General features: G+C 30.5%; 1 protein-coding gene and 1 long non-coding RNA gene across 4 annotated transcripts in view; one reads left to right on the top strand and one right to left on the bottom strand.

The window, feature by feature from the left end:
- Positions 1-582: 582 nt before the first annotated feature.
- LOC106463093 lies at positions 583-19,948 on the top strand. Of its 3 annotated transcripts, XR_001291030.2 has the most exons (6): positions 583-778; positions 1,698-1,874; positions 3,252-3,310; positions 6,713-6,765; positions 11,972-12,020; positions 18,779-19,948. It is a non-coding gene; the product is annotated as an uncharacterized LOC106463093 (long non-coding RNA). The 3 variants fall into 3 exon arrangements; XR_002611413.1 differs by lacking the exons at positions 11,972-12,020; positions 18,779-19,948 and adding an exon at positions 7,065-7,851 and having other exon boundaries at positions 587-778; XR_002611412.1 differs by lacking the exons at positions 11,972-12,020; positions 18,779-19,948 and adding an exon at positions 11,373-11,692 and having other exon boundaries at positions 590-778.
- Positions 19,949-20,398: 450 nt separating this feature from the next.
- Positions 20,399-21,123, bottom strand: part of LOC106463092 (protein cycle-like) — a 58,535-nt gene continuing 57,810 nt past the window's right edge. The window contains exon 14 of the mRNA XM_013923063.2: positions 20,399-20,582. Coding sequence (XP_013778517.1) covers positions 20,410-20,582 — 173 coding nt within the window. The 3' untranslated portion in view covers positions 20,399-20,409. The remainder of the gene's footprint in view (positions 20,583-21,123) is intronic.

Raw genomic sequence — 21,123 nt, 5'->3', positions numbered from 1 at the left:
AAATAAAAGTACTCTCCTCACAACAAGAACACGACTTTCACCAGAACTGTACGTGAGGATTTGATTATAACTTTATTGATCTAATCTTTGAATGGAGTACTGAGAAACTGGAATTCTATTTTTTCAATAAACAGTACCACTTTGATTATATAAAAACATTACAGTTTATATCAGTAAAATTTATGAAGATTTTGAGTTCTGTACATTGAATCATTTTGATGCAATGAGTTGCGTATGACTAAAGAGCACAGTCCGAACACTTTCCCGTGCACAACTTCTCAGAAAAAATCTTTTGTTAGAAAATGTTCACTTTTAATTTTTTTTCGATGAAATATGTACATTATTATTAGTAATTACTAGCACAAACAGACGCCCGTATGGCGGTGTTTCCGCTAGTTTTAATAATCTTTGATTTGAATACAAATTTAGTTTTCGATTATATCAACATCTGTTGTTTTTGCTGTGTTTTTTGAATTATTAAAATGTACGGATATTGTTCATATTTGACATTTTAAATCATTTTATAAAATTCAAATATTCATACAGTAAAAAAGTTTCATAGTCTAGGGAAATATATACACGCTGAGATATAAAATTTTAAATACCAACGAATGGCGGCTGTGGCGCAAAGTATCATGGGAGGATCTGGTTTGAACGAGACACGAGGAGTTATACAGGGTTATTGTTTCGACAGGTTAGAAGTAGTCATTTGGTATTATATGGTTGCTGATTTTTGCCATTTTGAAATAAATAAACTGTTGTGGTATGAGTCGTTCATGTAAGTACAATGTTTTGGTAATGCTAAATTTTGGCAGAGCAATTTATATTGAACACTTGCGTATTTTTCCAATTACTTTAAAAAGTTTAACTTTAATCAGTATTAGTATCAAATTTTAAATTAATATTAATAATTTAATTTATATTATTATTATTAATTAGGATTAGTAGGAGTAAGAGCACCCAAACAACTTTTATTTTTTTCAATTTAATATTTTATCTTTAATATCATTTCAGATATAAATAATAAAGAACAAGTTGAGGCTTGAGTGAAACTGAAATTGTTATTTTTGGACCATTTGAATTATTTTTATCCTATTCTGAGATGTGATATTATTACTATTAGAGGTAAAGCTTTTGACCAATTTCCATAATGGTAATACTAGTATTAGTAATAGTAAATGTTAGGCCTTATACTTTATTATTTATAGCTGTTGCCCAAAATATCATCCTAACGTTAGGCCTACTACTAGTAGTACTACTACCATTTATAATTGTTACTTTACTAATCGTTGACTGGTGGCATTTCGAAGATGGACGTTAAGCCAGGGAAAAAAGTTTTCACGCTAACTGGAATTTGTACAACGTTTGAAAATAAATGCAATGAAATAAAATTACTGTAAAGTGTAATTGTAAAACACTTGTTGGCTTGTAAGTTGTAACTTGTATATATATCATTGAATAGTTATAATTTATATTATATAACCCGTATCTTGCCGTGGTATTATAATATTAACAGATGAAAATGACAAAAACAAAAAATTTGTTAGTGGTACGCCTAATGTGTGTAATCTACCTCACTAGATGAGTCTATGATAATGAAGCAAATTATTTGTATGTATTTAATTTATAAATGCCTACCAGATGAGTGCATTTTGCTGTAACATTGTCCTCTTATTTCTCTATTTATGATTATCCAGATCTTGTTGGATTTGTCAAGAAGATGCTGAGTGAAAGGTGATAACTTTGGTTTTCATAATGCATACTGGAAAATCTGATTCCACAGCATGATGCCACATCAGTTAGACCTTCATGCTAGACTGATCAGATTTAAATTTAATGGTGAGAAAATACAAGTTTGGAGACAACTTGACTGGGTAAGGAAGAAAACTTTATTATAAATGTACAACATTTTGACAAGATTGTCATACCCTGCTAACAATTGTTCAATGCAAAAAGCACTTTATAGATGGGGAAAGATGATATAGTCCTTCTGAAATTTTGTCGTAGTTAGTTTTTTTTTGTTTGCAAGGAAATAACATTAGTATAGTTTGTAGTGTATTTTTAGATATGAAATATAGCTTATGATGTCACATTCTGATTTTCCCTTCCATATACCAAGATGGTTAGTGGTCACCAACCTGCACCACTTTTGTATGGGCAGTTCAGGAATCAGATTAGTCTTTTGACCTCCTGGGTGTCAGGCTGGCCTAAGGACTAGTTTTGGCTCCTTAATTTGGTAACCATAGACCTAGAGTAAAGGTGAAGCTCCACACTAGGGCAGAGCCAGGTATGATTACTCACTAGTTCGGTGTAATCATGTATATGTCTGCTTACAGTACTGAACTATACAACCTAACATACAATAAGAGAAAGGTGTAATCATGAAAACTTTTTTTATAACAGATATTCAGATGATTAATATACAAGGATTTATTTAAGTTGTTTATTTGTGTGTAATGTTATATATATATATTGGAACTGAGCTTGACACTAGATGACAGTACTCACTATGCGTGACAATAAAATAATGTGCAAGCTAGAAGTGTATTATACAGTAATTATTTGATATATTCCTACACAAATATATATTTATTTATTTTTTTGAGGAACAGAACACTGTGATGCACGAGAATATAATTTAACGTTTAATATAAACTTTGAATCAGAGTAAGCCAAAAAATTAACCTATTAGTTAGTGTAGCTAATTAAATTTACTTTTTATATGTTTTTATACAGATGATAATGCTTATTTTCACCCGTAAACTCAATAATGCCTTGTGAGGGTTGGCCAGTACTTTAACGTTATTCTAATTTTCCACCTTCTTTTCTTTTTTACAGTTACATTCAAAAGTTAATTAAACAACTTTATTATCATAGTTTTTAATAAACTTGGAATTGACAAAAATAGTTTATAATTCAACTATTTATATTATCATTGATGTTCTGATGATGAAGTTAATAACATGGGAGAGTAATGAATGTGGTAACTACTGTTGGAAGATAAATGGAATAAGTTTAATTTATCATTTCCTGTATTTTATCATTTTCTAAAATATTTTAAAGTTGCCCGAAAAAAAAGAATACGTATGCATCGTTGGAGGCACAGATTGTACTTGGTAATGTTGTAAATGTCATTGTTATTTATATAATGTTATTGTGTTAAATATTGATAGATCTTACACAACACTAACTCTGTGCATTACTAAACATTGTGTTATTATATGCTATTTTTTAAACTTTTTTCATTTTAGAATTGGCTAACCTGATACTTATCTTGAAATATACCAATTGTCTTTCTGAGGATGTAGAGGTAAGCTTTTGTTGAATTACTTCTTTTGTAAAAGTTCCTTAGTATCTATTCTTAGGACACAACCATTTTTATATATATATAGTTTAAGACTCTAGAATATGTGTTGACAACTTCAATAAATGGGAAAATCGGTGAGTTCTTTTACATTCTAAGGTACCTGTATTTTTTAATAATGTTTTTCTGGTGAGTTCTTTTACATCCTAAGGTACCTGTCATTTTTTAATGATGTTTTTCTGGTGAGTTCTTTTACATCCTAAGGTACCTGTATTTTTTAATGATGTTTTGCTGGTGAGTTCTTTTACATCCTAAGGTACATGTATTTTTTAATGATGTTTCACTGGTGGGTTCTTTTAAACTGTCTGGTGAAAGTAAATGTTTAGTCCATGTAATGGTAATAAATTACTTTTATTTCCTCCTTTAATATTTCTACAAACTTAAATACTTGTTGCTCTGCCATAGGTCTTTATTACAAATGATCTTAACTGATGTAAAACATAACGTACTTGTACAAAGTAACTGCCATAGCTAACACACTGACTGGCTCATCCTCTATTTTGAAACCACTCTACACTCTTTTTGAAACAATGCATTCTTCAACTAACCTAATGCCACTTTAATAAACATTGTATTTGTAATCTGTGTTTGAATATGTTAGAACAGAATTTTATGTCAAATATTATAATTTTTATATTGGCGTACTCAGCATCATCATTTACGACCCACATGTTCATCTACCTGACACTTAAATTATACATATTACAACATTATAAATACAGCTTATAACAATATTTTACTCATTAAGAAACTATATAATGAAATGGTTATCATTTAATTTCAATAAACATATCTTTACTGACAAAATCATTCTTTAGTTTGAAGTATTATTCAAAAACCATGTGCAAGTGATGAGAAACATAGTTCTAAGTAAATATGTCCTTATTTAAGAAAGGTTTATGACTGGTAATGTGTGCCCATTAACCTTATGCATACGATTGAGTCAGACTGTGCATGTCATGACCTTTTTATAATAACATTCAAAATTTACTTGAACAACTTTTTATTCAGTGTTTTCATTGAACTTGACATCAAAACATAGTTTATAACTAAAATATTTATATTATATAAGTTTTAATACCTTAATTTCAAAATGAAATATTTGAACAATTTTTCAAGATTCACTCATCAATGTTGTATGATTCGTCTTGAGCTCTGAACTGTCCTATATGTATATGTTTTTTCTTTTATCCTTTTTATGGTTTTCAGAGTGTCTAACTAATTAGAAACACAAATTATAGCTAATGGCAGGCCAGCATATCAAATAATCTCCCTTCTTCTAAATTTGTTTAAGCTACTTCAAAGGCTCCTCCTATCTTGCCGTAGCTTTAGGATGGTTTCTAATACACCTGGAGTGTTTACATTGATATATCTTTAACCATTAGAAAAAAGAAAATTCAATGTATCACCCTCTTACATTCATGTGTTTAGTTTTGGCAGTCAGACTTGTCAGTTTGCAAGAAAAGCTGTATGTGTTGAGTAAAGTTGTTGTTCTGAGCAGTAACAGAACTTAATTATAGCTTATTTAAAAAGGCAGCTAAACTGTAGTAGTTTTGCGTATTATTTCTTGGCACTCGTGTATAATGTTGAAATAATGAATAACACACAATGTTAAAATAAATATACAAATAAAAACATTTTAATCAAGGTCAACATATGACCACTAAAAAGTTGACCCTACATGTTTTAACTTTGCAATGTCGAAACGTGTAGTCAACTTTTAGTGGTCATATATTAACCTTAATTAAATTGTGTACCTATTTTAACGTTGTGTGTTATTTATTATATTATAGTAGTTGTAAGATATTTTCTTCTTGTGTCTAATATATTTTTTGTGTTCAAAAATGTATATTTGAAAGTTACACAAATTATTTCTTAGACAACTAACATAGGAAAAGTAGGGTTACAGAAGCATGGCATCTGAGTGCAAATGCCCCCAAGTGCTAATTTTGTTTTTGCATATTTTTATTACATTTTTTAACAAAAGTAACAAAAATATATAAAATAAACTGAATAGATTATGTAACATTGAAGTGAATTATTGTGGTCACTTTCTAGGGAAGTTTGCGATGTATTGTTTTACAAATACAGTGACAGGGTTTAAAATGCAATGTAAAGTAATAAAACTAAAGGAAAGCAGATATGAAAAGGTTAAAGTTGAGTCTGTCAGGATAAATGATGTTATTCAATGTGCAGTTATTCTGGAAATAAGTATTTTTAATTTTGTTTCATCTTTTCATTACACTGTACGTTGATTTTGCTACAGTCGCTGTTGATATTTTTTTTAAAGATTGCCAAATTTCCATTCAGAGTTTCATGGCTACATAATGATTAAAAGGTTGGTCAAATTGACTGAGCCCAGTTCTTAACGAGTTTATTTTATTATTTTTCATACAATATCATTACAAAGTAAAGTTAAATGTCTTTACTAGGATTTATAGTTTAAACAATTCTGGGATATTGAAATTTTGTAGCTGTTGAAGTTGTTTTCAATTGGAAAAAAATAACGTTAGTAATGTTTGTGGTTTATTTTTAGATATTAAATATTATAGTTCTCGTATTTATGTCTTACCTTCTATATACCAAGATGGTTAGTGGTCACTAATCTGTCCCACTTTTTATGGGCAGTTCAGGAATTGGACTAGTTCTGACCTCCTGGCTGTCAGGCTGGCCTAAGGACTAGTTTTGTTTCTTTAATTTGGTGACCATAGACCTAGAGTAAAGGTTAAGCTCCACACTAGGGCAGAGCCAGGTATGATTACTCACAAGTTCGGTGTAATCATGTATATGTCTGCTTACAGTACTGAAATATATATAGTTTAGTAGCTAACATACATGTGACTTACTGTGGGACTGAACTTGGCATTGTGTGACAGTACTCACTATGCATGATATAATAACAATGATAATAAAACTGTTTAAGTTCATTGTACAATAAATACTTTTCATTTTCTGACAGAAAAAAACTGGCATTATGATGTACAAGAATCTTCCGGATACAGTTTTACTAAGCTAAATTTATTGTTGTGTAACCGGTATAATTGTGCTTAGCTTATTTTACTAAGCTAAATTTATTGTTGTGTAACCGGTATAATTGTGCTTAGCTTACTAATTATGCCGTACTTTAATTTTGTTCTTATTCTTGGCTTATTTTTCTACAAGTTCATAATGTATAAAACAAAAATAGATGCAAACGTTCTGTTATCATAAGAAGGAAAGCAACAGAATAATTTTGTTTTCCAGTGTTACTTATGTAATATGTTTTTGCTATGTATTGATATTTTATGCATCACTAAACATTGTTTTATTATTTCCTTTTTTTAATTGTTTTTCGCCGTTTTGAATTAGCTAAAGCGGAGCTCATCTAGAATCATGCTTCTCGTGTTTTTAAGGATGTGAAGGTAAGCTTTGGATTAATTATTTCTTTTTTGTAAATGTCTGTTAATGTGTGTCCTTGAAAAGTGTTTTAGAGTAAAGCCTAACATAGAGCTTTTGAAAGTATTCAAATTTTGCTAATATGACAATTCATCTCTGATGGAATGTTAGCAGTAAAATGGTGAAAAGTTATTTTACAGAATCCTTAGTAATCTGGTTAAATTTTCCCGTTTCTTTCAATAGTGTCATTTAAAGAAGATTATATGGCTCTTGATAACCCAATTTGTCAGCTAAAATTTAAAATAACTGAATAATTATATTACAGGTATTAATGATGCCTGTAAATGAGTTCACTGTGTTATGTTAGCACAAGTTTGGTCATCATGATGAAAATGTTGAAGATCTATCAACCTTATTTCTAAGTGAAATAACATGAATATTATAGAAGTAAATTATTCTAACATTAACCCTAAGTGCACTAGCTAGTAGGGGGTCAAAGTGCACATCACAACATGTTAGTTTTGTTCACAATTTAATTAGATAGCTTCACTATTTTAATTTCTTAATTTCAGCAGAAAAAATTTCTATAAATTCTCAAATGTCACATGTCTTTAGCACATGCCACTTGTTCTTTCCAAGTTGTACATTTTCTACTTTCTAACCACCTCTATACGATGTCCTGAGTTAAACATCAATTGCACATTTATAGTGTAGGTATTACTAGGAAAGTCTAATTTTATAGTATCCAATCTACTTTCTTTATCAAATTCACCTGCCACTCCCTCCTATTATATTGTTTAATTTTACAAATTGTCAATAATTTTGTTTGTTTTTACATTATTTATAACTTAAGTTTTAATGTACCGATTTATAATGATGATTTCTTATGACAGCTTTTCAGTTATTTTGTCTACAGATTCAAAATTCCTATTGGAGGTCAGATCAGTTAGTTAAGGGAATTGATTTAAGGCACTTATACTTTACTTAGAAAACCAATTTAATTAAAATAGTTATAGGACGTTGTGTGCTTTTTTGCAGGTTATTATTCTATGTTCTTAAGTGCACATTTGAAATATTTTTTTGTACTAGTGCAATCATTGCAAAAAAGTAGGCTTAAGTTTCATTGGTGGGTGACAGCAAAAAAACAAGGCCAAAACACGAGTGCTAAATTTCTTGTTTTTGTTTTTAAAAAAAATTCATAAACTTAGATAAGATAAAAATAATAGTACCATATAATAATGTATTATGCATTGTATGTATTATATTTAATTTTGTATTGTATTTGCATGTAAATAAATACTTTAAAACATTCCACTTTGACTTTTATTAATTAAAGCTAGTAAAAAAATGCCAGAAGTAAGGCTGGTTTGAAAGAGTGTTTTATTTCTTTGACAATATAATACAAACATAACTGTAGTTATAGCAAAAATCTATCTAGCTTCAGTTTAATATAAAACCAAATTTTTAAAATATCATACCTTGTAAACAGTCAAAATAGTTTATGCAAAATAAGTTATTTATACAATAATAATTTTGTATCAAGGATAAAAATACTTAATCGTGGCTACAAACAAGACAATAATAAAAGCAAAAGCCATCTCTTTATATAGTACAAGGCTGTCAGAACTCTACTCAAGCCTAAAAAAAAAATCTGTTTAAAGATGAGACATTTCCATAATATATGCCTTTCTTCACGGGTTACAATCCTTAACTTTCTAAAGTTCATAGCAGTTTTACAGATCGTTTGTGTTTCATGCATATCCTCACATTGAAATTCATTAACGAAATGATAGAATGATCCAAGTGCAAATGGATAAGCAACACATTGTACAGTTATTTTATCAATATTTATTATCTTTCAAAAGCCTTTTTTTTCAGCGGCTCAAAATAATTGTTAAACTTGCCCAAGGCTGCCTGGTAGGTATCTCCTGTGTTTGTGAATGTCGAGAACATGTTCTGCTGTGCAGGTCTTATTATGTAAAGAAGCAAAGTCCTTTTTTGCCCCGTGTCCATTATGCTTGTTGCAGTCAAATAATAGGTGAACCGCTCTTTCCAGCATTTCCACTGTTGAGAAATAGTGCTTTGGTTCATGCAGTCGAAAGGCTTAAGAGAAGTCAAATTTGTTATTGTAGACATAGTTGGCTGGAAAGTTTGATCCCATCCTTGTTGTCAAATATCATGTTTTCTCAGTAATGACCTTTACATACTGTATACTGCTCCTAGCATTTATTTCTCAAACTAACTGCTTATCTCGGCAGAAAACTAATACATATATATACGAGTGACATTAGTAGCACAATCAAGGTTTTTTGCATAATTTGTATGGAATGAAAACATTATAAATAAAATACAAAATAATATTGCAGATATTACACAGTCTAACCAGCTGTTAGCTAGGGGTTAGCCTGCAAGGGACTGGCTTTCTGTCTAGGGGGGAATGTGTTACCATTTTCACCTGCTTGTGCTAATTAAGCCAGAGTTCAGACCCAGATCCTATGTGCTATCTTGGCATGGGACAAATATGACTTTTTGAGCATCTAATGTAATAGTCCTCAAATAATTGGCATAGTATGGTCCGGTGATTAGGATGCTCAACTCGCAATTTGCAGTTTTGAATCTCCTTCACCAAACATACATGCCCTTTCAGCGATTTGAGCATTATAATGTAATGGCCAATCCCACTATTTGTTGGTAAAAGAGTAGACCAAGAGTCTGTGGGGTGGTGTTAACTAGCTGTCTTTTTTTTTTAGTCTATTACTACTAAATCAGGGATAGATACCCCCCAAGAAGTTTTTTTGCAAAATTCAAACACACCTCGAATAATCTGACATTTTTAGTAATTTTGTTGTAAACAAAAGAAGCTTTTTGAAAACTTTTTCAAAAGGATTCTGGGAATTTGAAATGTCATTCTATCAATCATTCATGTGAATTCAGCTGTAACCTTGCCATCATTCAAAAATGAATGTGTACTCTTCTGAAAGAATTATGTTGCATTTTCAACTCTGAAGCTAAGGGCTTGTACTGCTAATTGAATGTTTTTTTTTGTTTCCATCTGACACATGGACCAGACTATTTGTTAGCAAATTTTAACCCTTCCTCTTCCTGTATTTCATCAATTTGTTCAATGAAAACCCACTTAATATTTTCTTTGAGTGATTAAGGTTTTGTTTGGCCAGAAAGAGTATTTCTTGCTAATATAACCATGGACAAAAATACTGCTAATTTGTGGATGATTAAAACTACTGTTTAGGGTACCATCTACCTTGCAACTGACTTCTTTCAGAGTGTGTAAGCTATGAAATGCACAATCATATGTCATTGACCACACATTTTCTCTTATTTCACTGTTTAAAAAAAAAGTAGCAAGTGAATATTTGAAGCTAAGTGTTTATCACTAAAGAATAGCTTAAAATGCTACCGTTTTCAACAGTTATTCCAGAACAGTCCATATAACCAGTGTATTTAGACCCCACTATGTCCCAAACAGTTTTCTTTTGGAGGACTGTTGTCTACTATCACTACATAATCTTTAAAAGTGTTGAAAGTACAATCCAATACAAGAGCAGGTTTGACATAAATCATGGCAATACCTTATTCTGCTGAGATGAGGTAAGTCATAAAGTGTTCCGACATGTATGTAAGCCTTGTGCAGATAAAATAAATCAGTGAACTGTTTCTTGATGTTACTATAGCATCTAATTGGTCCCTTAACATTTTTGTAAGTAATTCAGTTGGGAATCTCTAAAAAAAATATTTTTTTATTTTCCATGTTATCTGTTATAAGGCCTTTTGATTGTAAGTATTTTATAAAATGTTTCATGCTATTCATTTTAATATTCTGGCTCTATAGGGTTTAAATTTCCAATAAATTATTTTAGTTGGTTATTATTCCATTTTTGATGGCCTAGCCTTTGCCAGTTTCCTAGTTTTTTGCACATTCCACATCTTGGACGTCAACAACTTACTTCCCTGCTATTCCCCAATTAATGTTACTACAGAAAAAAAAATGGGATAAACTAAATTCTTCTGTTTCTTAACCCTACAGATTACTGCTTGCATAGATGAATGATATTGCTAAAGTAATTTAGTAAATGGATAGTTTTTTTTTACATTTTCCAGTCTAGACTAAATTTTGTTTAATTTAAAGTTACACACGTGGTCTTATAATGTATAAAAAAAAAAAATTATTTTCACAAACAATGATTTGTAATAAATATTTAATGTCCTGGAAATGTGCAACTGTATGTAACATGTAGGCCTACCTTTATTTTGGGGGTGAATGTTTCATCGTACACTGAAGAGATCTCATTTTCTTTAAAACCTTAACTAAATGTTTTGATAAACTTGCAAATGGTTGGGTGGCATATTCCTTCAGCATACTTCCTGATCCACTTACTAGCCTAAAACAAACCTTGGGGAAAACATTCACTACACCAGTGTCTTTACTTTTGGGTGTACCAATTTTCTTTCCTCATTTTTTAATTTTTTTTCTATATCGGTGAAAATCTGAAACCATAAATACTGTTTTTTTTACTAATTTATTGTACATTATTTTATTTGAAACAAAGTTGATGATGCTTTGTGTACTAGTAAGCGAACATTAATTAGACCTGTTGGTTTTAATACTTTGCAGGCTATAGCTTTTGACTCACTTTGGGATCATCCTCCTGAAAAGAAGCTGAAACTAGCCTCGTATATATAGCATTTTAATGATGAGGTGTATACCTATTTCCATTGAACTGTTATTAATGTAGGGTAAACAAACCCTAGGTGAAATAAGGAAGACTTCAAAATTACACTAATATTCGTTAATGAATGTGCTAGGTGATAAATAAAATAGCCTATGGATCAATGATACTCAGAATTGTATGCAAATAAAATCTTAATTCACATTATAATTACTTGTGTAAGCTAACAGCTTTATTTCCTCTCTTGGTCAGTTGTGTATCTGTATGCATGACAGGAATTCAACACAAAGAATCAACTAGACTTTTCCCTTTTAGCTGATTGCCCAAGCCAAATTCACTTATCACATATAGTTAATCCAGTATACTTAGAGCTCAATGCCAGCAGTTCATAAAAGATATCTTAATCTATACAATAGTTGCAGCAATTTTAATAAATGTATATATGTTTTATGAAACAGATGAAAGTTATCACATTTGTCACTCACTGAAGTACCACAGAGAAAATTGTGGGCAACATTCTATAAAATTCTTTATTCATTTCCAGAACAAGCTGACAAGACTGTTTTGATGTCTGAAACTTCATTGCTCTTGAGGTAGGAATGACATTGTAATGAACAAACAAAACAAACCTACATAAAAAGTTTCAAATGTCACAGAACTAGCAAAATATGGTGATACAAAATTAATAGATATTTGATCCCCTTATAATTATATCCTGCATGTTAATGGTTTCTACACAAATGTTTGGCAGCTTCATATATACTAGCTCACTTATAAGACTTAAGCTATGTTGTCAGAAATATGTTTAATTAACCTCTGTTTCAGTGCAGACACCTTAAGTTCAAACTGTTTTTTAAGTCCATGGAGAAATTGTCTTCATTTTCATAAGTTCATTTTCTCCCTTCACAGAAAAACAAAAGTTTAAGGTATCATTTTAAGAAATAATTTCAGTGTGTTACGGTATATCATACGCTAAAAGCTAAAATAAATAATAATTAGGTTATTGTTGATATTGATAAACAAGAACTGTGAAAACTTTGAAAAGCCTGTTTTTAATTAACAGTATAATAGCTGTATTTAAAATCTACTACAAACATTGAATTCTTCAAATAAACTCAATATTTCAACTCTAATAAAAACACTGCATTTTGTAAATATACTTAATATTTCAACACTAATAACTTTGCAAATACAGTTTGGCATTCAATCTTTAGTAAACAAACATGATTTCGTTTAAAATTAGGCCAGGGCACTGTGCAAGCTTTTTTTTTGTCCAATGAATCTGATCATCAGTTAAATATATGTATTTCAGGTTGAAAATGTCAGTCTTTCATTTTGGCTCAATACCAGTGTATACTGCCATTAAAGGCTGTAAAACCTTAAATCATGTGCACATGTCTATTCCAACATTGATAAATACACAATGAAATAAGTATCACCATTATACCCAGGATTATTAATGATGAAAAATCATTTGAGCTAGTATACTGCCCCCTAAAGGCCAAAAGAACCTAAAATTCATACATATATTTTCTCACTTGTTGGAATATGTAGAACAAAATGGAAGAAGAAATACAATGATGCCATAAGATTTTCAATCTGAGCTCATCTGTATTTCTTACCATCCCCTAGAGTTAGTAACAGACCAAGATGTGTTAATTTTTTTTTGTTCTTTAATGTATTTCAAGTTGATAATGTCACCATATGTATGCAATGCATGTAAATGTTTTTAGTTGATTAGATTTCTATTGGGAATGAGCTCAAGACACATACTGCTGCTGTGTCCACCATCTCCCTTTCCATTGGAGGATCCAAACTATCAATCTCCGAATCTGGAAAAGGGAAGTTCACAAGTACATTGCTTTCCTGATTTTCTTGTTTGTGTGTCTGTTTTCATTGGTTTTTTTGCCACTTTCCTAGCCTCCTTTTTCTCCATATTTTATTTGGATCACAAAAATATCTTCAATTTTCTTTGGGCATTATTCTCAACAAAGAAGCAATCTTCCTTAAAAATTTTGATGTTTTGAAGCTCAGAAAGCAAGTCAAAAGCACATTTCATCGAGGTCTTAAAGAATTTTAGTCACTCTTGGTACTGTTTTCCTCCTTTCTTTGAGACTGGGTATGACTTAAGGAAAATGAAGTCATTAACCATTTTTTAATATCACTTGTTATCAGCCTTAGACTTTTATGTAGGCAGTAATTGTAGCACTTTTATATATGGTCTTTTTTTGAGTGTAGCTGAACTTTTTCTGGGGCAAAACTTTGATTGCTCATCATTATCATGTTCATAGATATATATATATCCTATAACTATGGTAATGAATGACTCTCCCTATCACATCAGACTTTCTTGGTAGCTGATTTACCTTTAAAGAAGTTTAGCATATTATCTATTGTCATTCTGTTCATAAAATGGGTTTTTGCTCCTCATACTTATCATGCTTTTTACAAAAAAGATCCTCCATACAATCTTCAACTGAATCTCCTTGACTACGGATTGAAAGAGTATCAAACAACTAAGTGTGTGATTCTATAATCTACAGAAATATAATAGTTTTCATTTTATTTGTTTTATAGAAATGGCTATGTACTTTAATAAACCTTGACTATGGAGTTCAAGAAAAAAAAACCTTACAGAATAAACTGTTCATCTAATACACTGTTTGCAGTTTGTGATAATTATTCTATCAAGCATGCATTAGTGCCAGGATAATAATATATGCATGATTTAGGGTTGTTTGGCCTTTAGAGAGTAGTTGGACAATGATATTGAGCCAAACTGACATCACCAATAAATGTTTTAGCCAGAAAAACATGTATCTAGTTGGTGATCAGTTGTTTTTATTTGTAGAGTGCTGACGTATTAAAATGAACATACGTCTGGTATAACTAATGCACATTAATGAAATTTTAGCTATAAAATTTAGAAGTATTTTCTTTAAATAACAGACATATAAACAATTCAATAAACACCATATTGCAATATCACAATTTGACAGCTTGAATACTGAGAACTGAACAAGATAATTAAAACTTGAAACCAGAGACTTACTGCTTGCTGGTATGCATTTTGTTTTATCAACCTTTTGAACAAACCCCAAATTTTATATTAAAGTTTATAAATATCACCTGTAACCTTTTCATTACTGAAGTCATAGTTACTTCACCTACTTAAATTTGTGATATCGGAGTAGAGTACTAAAAACATTTTCCATCTACAAGCTGTTATCTGATGAAAATTGTTAATTATAATAGTTTTTCTACAACATCAAAGTAATAACATTTAGACAAGATTAATTTTAACATTTCTTTTGTTTTTCTCTCAATAAATGGTGAAAAGGTTAATTCTGAATTACATTATTTTTGTCACATATCTTGAGATGTTTTATTACAACATCTGACAGTAAGATGTTTTGTTTTTAAATATAATAGTAACCGGAATCTTGACAAGGCATAATAAACTTTTATCTTTTGTACTTTGTCCAGGAAACTAAGACTAAGCCTTATAGCTTGAGAAAAAGATCTATTACATTTTCTGTTTTGTTGAAGAATCATTTTAGATCCTTAATGAGAATAGCATATTTTACGTTAACTCCTGCTCACTAAAATCTGAAGAGATAATTCAAAAGTCATTGGATGATAATGCACTTAGTAAAATAAGCTATTCCCATAAATAATCTTAAGGTCTTTGCTCTAACATTTTCTTAGGCCAAGTACTAAAGATAAGACTGCTTTATTATATCTTTTAAAATAAGTATGATGTTTCAACTTTTTTTTTTCTATCAGATGAATCATATAACAGTGTAAAAGAAACACTTTCATACTTGCTGGGATGTATTGCTAAAACTGCAATAAAAATTAATAGCATGAGAAGCAAAATAGTTCTGCCAAAACCATAAATTATCCAATGGTTATATTTTGATATTCAGTACGGCTCTGGAATATTTAAACTACAACTGCACATTTTGTAAAATATAATTAATTGTGGTGTTTATCTACGCACACGTATAGCTCACATGCAAATCATTTTCATGTGGGAGAACAGATTTAAATCATTCTTGCTGATTACTCATAAGATATTTACTGTAAAGAGATTAAAAATGTAGACAGCATAAATATGTATTTAGTTTTATGAAAATAGGTGGAGTTTTTATGTAAAGAACGAAACTGAAAAAGCTTCAAGAACAGATACAAATGGTTCAGAAAGAGCAGTTTTTGTATAATTATTATGTCTATACATAAATATCATCTCCACTTGCTGTGCAACAAAATAAATTACTTTACAACAGAGGACTTAAACAATAATCCTAACCTCTTCTATTTGTACATATCACCATAAAATAATGAGATCATACGGGGTAATGCATAATCATCAATACCGAAGACTTGGCACTAACTATTTACCTCCATCATGGCACTTAACCTGGACGGTACACACACACACAGCCTTCATTTCAACCAATTTCTCAAAGCCATTTATATATTTACTGAATCAAAACATTAGGAATATATGCCATGTTTTATTAGTTGATTCAAAATAAATTTGTTACATTTAACCCTTAAAAATTTTACATTTGGTCACATGTAACTTGTTTTCATATATTACCACCATTTCATATCTTAATTTTAATGTAATGTGAAACATATGCAATTCCTAATTACATTTTAGATCTTTTGTTTTTTGTAAGTAAATTGGGGTTGGGTTTTTATGTTACAAGTCCGGATATAGCAAAAGCACAAATAGCGTGTTTGGCTGATTCTATAAGATTTCTTAATGAAGTACAAATAAGTTAATAGCAATGAAAACAATATGTTTAGCCTAAACACAGATATACATTCCAATACTACACAACATAGTATCTGCATTTTTGAAGCAGTATGTTCATTATGATATAAATACAAAGTTTTTATCCTAATATATCATTAATCTCACGCACGAGAGAGAGAGAGAGTCCAGTCTCTCTTTTTGTTTCTTGATAAAATGTTTATGTATATTTACATGTGTATAAAAACATCTTGGGGTAAAAACCCTCTCAGTTTGTTAGAACTGCTAGTATGGCCACAAATGACATCATGTGATTAACCTTGGACCTATCTGAACAGCTTCTTCATTAATTAGGGCAACTGACAGTAAGCTATTTACTTCAAGGTTGCTTTAGAATTTACAAACAGGTTTTATCTGCAAAGTACTAACTTAAAGAAAAATGCCTTTAGTGGGGGGGAGGGGACAAGTATTAAACTACTCCAACTCGTAACTCTTTGTAAGATATTTAATGTGAAGAATGGGGTAATGTAGACAGCATAAAAACGTATGGTATTCAGTTTCTTGAAAAATGATGGAAATTGTATGTTACAAATGAAACTAAATAATAAAATATTTTGTTTGTTTGGTTTATTTTGAATTTCACGCAAAGCTACATGAGGGCCATCTGTGCTAGCTGTCCTTAATTTAGCAGTGAAAGACTAGAGGGAAGGCAGTTAGTCATCACCACCCACAGCCAACTCTTGGGCTACTCTTTTACCAATGAATAGTGGGATTGACCATCACATTATAATGCCCCCATGGCTAAAAGGGGCGAGAATGTTTGGTGGGACAGGGAATCGAACCCGTGACCCTTAGATTGTGAGTCAAGCTCCTTAATCACTTAGCCATGCCAGGCCTTTTTTTTTTAACACTTTAGCTTCATTTGATGTATGTTAGCCTCCTCTTAACACTTTTTCAGTTATGAAATAGAATCTAAACTAAAAATAATTGTAATGATGTTAGAAAGTATACTGAACATGTTTTTGTTTCTTTTATTACCACAGTATGTGAATAAAAATATTTTTTTACTTTATCTATAGTTTACCTAAGCCTAAATCTATTGAAGAGCTCGTCATTACTGAGAAACTGTGTGGTAATCCTTAATTGTTTCTTCTGTCTTAGTAAATATGAGACCAGAAACAACGAATATTTTAAGATGCAGATTCAATACTGCAAATAGACATCTTTACGAGACACACATACAAGTGTTACAAAAATAATAGGAAATATTTTTCCATTTCCTAAGAATTTTTAATCTTTTTGAAGGTAGCCGAGGATTTGTAAAGAGGTTGTATTAATTATTTTTATAGCATCATCTGTAAAGTATACAAAAGTTGATAACACGTGAAAAAAGTTTGTGATGTAAAATACAAAGAATTTAATTTTCCTTAACAGGTACAGTATCTACAATATCTTACCTAACAAGTGTATTCATATATTATGATCAAAGGAACCTAGTTTCACTAAATTTACACCACTGCACACAATGTCAGAAATTTAACACTTATTATGTGTGACTATTAGTATTTGTTTCTTTATCACATTATTAATTATGTTTATTTTTAGTGGTAAACATTTAACTTAATGCAAATACCCATGATCATTTTCAGCATCTGTTACATTCATAAAACACTGGTGTTTTTTGCAATGGAAAATTTGTAAAAGTAAAAAAAAAAAAATTCAATTTTTTGAACTCCTTGATATTGAGAAGTTGCGCTGTAGTTAATTTTCTCACAACTTATGTCATACTGATTCATTTTCATTGATGACAACTTAGGATTTGAAATTCTCGAAATAAAGTTTTAAAAATTATGTCTTGAAATTCTTTTTCTAATTTGTAAGTGATGATGTTGCAAGCAATGTTTTTAGATATCCTATCATTTCTGTCTTTCTGTTGCATAACCTCATTGCAAGCTACCTGATGAAATTATTAAACATTTTCGCATCCTTCAAAATAAACCGTATTTAAGGTGTGGACTAGCTGTCAAAATTAGAAAAGCAATTTCAAGTACATAATGTTGGAATAAAGTAAGAAGAAAAGTAGATCTGGTAAATAATAAAGCCAAATATTTATATGTTAAAAAAAAAGTTTTTATTTTAAACCACTTCTCAATCTGAAAGAGATATGATTCATGGTGTTTTTTTAGCACTGTTTATGTCTGATAATTTTCAGTTTAAATTATATTTTTTTATGAAGCTGGTTACTACAGGTTCTTTAACAATGGAAGCACTACTGTTTGTAGTTTATTTATCTGAAGATGTATATTTGTGCTAATAGTTAGCAGTTCTTTGAAGTAAGTACTGATGTTGATACTTAATTTAGCAGTAGTTCTGCCATAAGTAGTTGATCTATGATTGCTTATATTGCTGGTTATTGTGTAAACAATGATGTTAAAATTGGGTGAACCCTCTCTCTCTGTTTAAAGTAGTGTTGATGTTTGGCAGTTCTTGTAGTTCTGAAAGTTGTGTGTCATCTAATGGTTTAAACATTGCGAGTATGAATGGTCGACAGTTATTTGATGGTCCAATATTTCTTCGATTTTTCAGGTGACACTTGTTATATTTTACCAACATTTCAGTAACTGGTAATTGTGTTATCATGGAAGATGTCAACAGTTCATTGCATTTGTTTTACAGAACAATGAAACTGTATAGTGTAATGCACAAAAGCAATCCAAAGAAAACTGTGCTAATTTTATACACTGTATTGTGATTTTTAAGAAACTGTATTTTTAATTTATTTTTAAAGCATTTTAAACAATAAATATCGACAATACTTGATTAATTTAATAAATGTTTTTGAATGCACTGAACAAGCAGTTTCCAAACTATGTGACCAGGGGGAAAGCATGACAGTCAGCAGCACCCTATCACTGTCACTCTTATAAATTCACCCACAGCTTGAAAATGTAAGGAATTTTGTGATATCACATGGATTCAAACATAGCTTTCCAACTCACACCCAACATGTAGAAAAATAATATTTGGATGTTTTATGGGCTGTAATATACATACTTGATCATATGTTGTAAACATTATATATATACTTCGTGATGGATAATGCCTATTCTAAATATCAGTATCATTAATGAAACTATAATAAATGATAGGTAGTACTCACAGATATAAACATCATTACAGATTAATTACACATAAAAAACTGAACACAGTGTTTTATGATCAGACAATACAAGTGTTATATGATGTACAAACTTTTCACAGCTGCTTCAAAAAGAGATAAGCTCAACTACGTCATCTAACCACATGCTTATTTATAAATATTTTGGACACTAAAGTCGATGACAGTTCAAGTACTTTCAGTGAAGATGCATGGTACTTTAAAGCTGTTTAATGAACATGCATACTGACACATTTTGCTTTAGTTTCAAAAGCTAATAGTAAATTTGATGGTAATCTGTCACTGTCGGTAGTAGAAACACTTGTTGTATGCCATAAAACCCTTTAATAGTGCTTAAAGCTCATTATCAATTTGTACTTAACCAAATGGTCATTAGTCGCAAAGCTTATGTATTAACATATCATCTTAGCCATTTCTCAACCTTTTTGATGTCACTGACTGACTTGCTGCCTTTTTAAACTGTTGCAGACTGGTTGTACTGCAAGTACAACAAAAAAAAAAAATTATGACTTACATAAGAATATTCTGTAAATTTTCTTTTCATGAAATATCATGAACCATTGGTTGAGAAACACCAATCTAAACAGTTTTGTCTCCACTAAAAACTTCATATAATTAACTGGGCTACTGTTAGTAGGTTTAATAATCTATCTTTGTGGTGGGCTACACAGATCGTAACAAAAATATTATAATTATTTGTCATTAGAATGTACTCCAAGAAAGAAACCGATCTTTCTTAAAAGGCTCGATCATTATAATGATCAAAATCATCACTATTCTAACACTGTAGGTTTCATAAATGGATCTGAATATCAAAAACTCACTATCACTATCATAACTCTTGGATAAAGTAGATGGAATTGGTCATTCATCCAGTAAACCAGTTATAATGATATTGAATTTTTACAAGAGAATGAACTACTTGTATTCCTTCATTTAGTGACAAAATAAATGGTTCAGTTGTAGATGCATTTTACTGGTGAGGTGGTTATCAGTGCTACCACATGGGATTATGTTCTAATAGCCAAATTACTGGAAATCAAGGAAGAGGCCAAGGAAGACCACTGAAGTCTACTGGACCACCTAATCCAGCATCAGCCTCTAGAAGACTCATGATAACTGCCATAGCAGCTTCATCGTTCCCTTCGTTGCTACTTTGGTAAGTGCTGCTAATTATGTCTCGGCCCATGAGAGTATCCATAAAATCAATATCTGTAAACAAAAGTACATACAAATGAAGTACTGACTGTTAAACACAGAAGAATTTGTAAGTGCAATAGCATGTATAATATATGAAATGTCTATAAACAAACAACAGTAGTCAAGGAACTGTGCATGTTATATTCCTGAATATCAACAATATAATGGATCTTGAGCATATAATCTTAGAATGTTAAATAGATTAATATAACATCAAAATTATTTAAAATGTTTACAGAATGAAATACTGGTTATTAACTATGACTATTACTTATCTTCCTTTGACTGGAAGCTTGATGTATAATTACACAGGCCTGCAATGTATTTATTGTCTTGAAATTTTTACATGTTCTACAGTAATTTCTGTATGTTAAATGTGGAAACGGTATGCATTTTTCTCCATCACGTACAGATTTTTCACAAAACGTCGTATATACTTTTACATAAATGAATCATTTTCATTGAAATTGGATCACATTTTGTTATGCTTAAAATGTTGACAACCACTGACTATAGATTTCTTTAGACCAATTGTTATGTGAGATTCTTATCG

The sequence above is a fragment of the Limulus polyphemus genome, unplaced genomic scaffold (genome assembly GCF_000517525.1).
Source record: "Limulus polyphemus unplaced genomic scaffold, Limulus_polyphemus-2.1.2 Scaffold1323, whole genome shotgun sequence".
Classification (NCBI taxonomy): Eukaryota; Metazoa; Arthropoda; class Merostomata; order Xiphosura; family Limulidae; genus Limulus; species Limulus polyphemus.
This window is presented reverse-complemented; position numbering and strand designations above follow the sequence as displayed.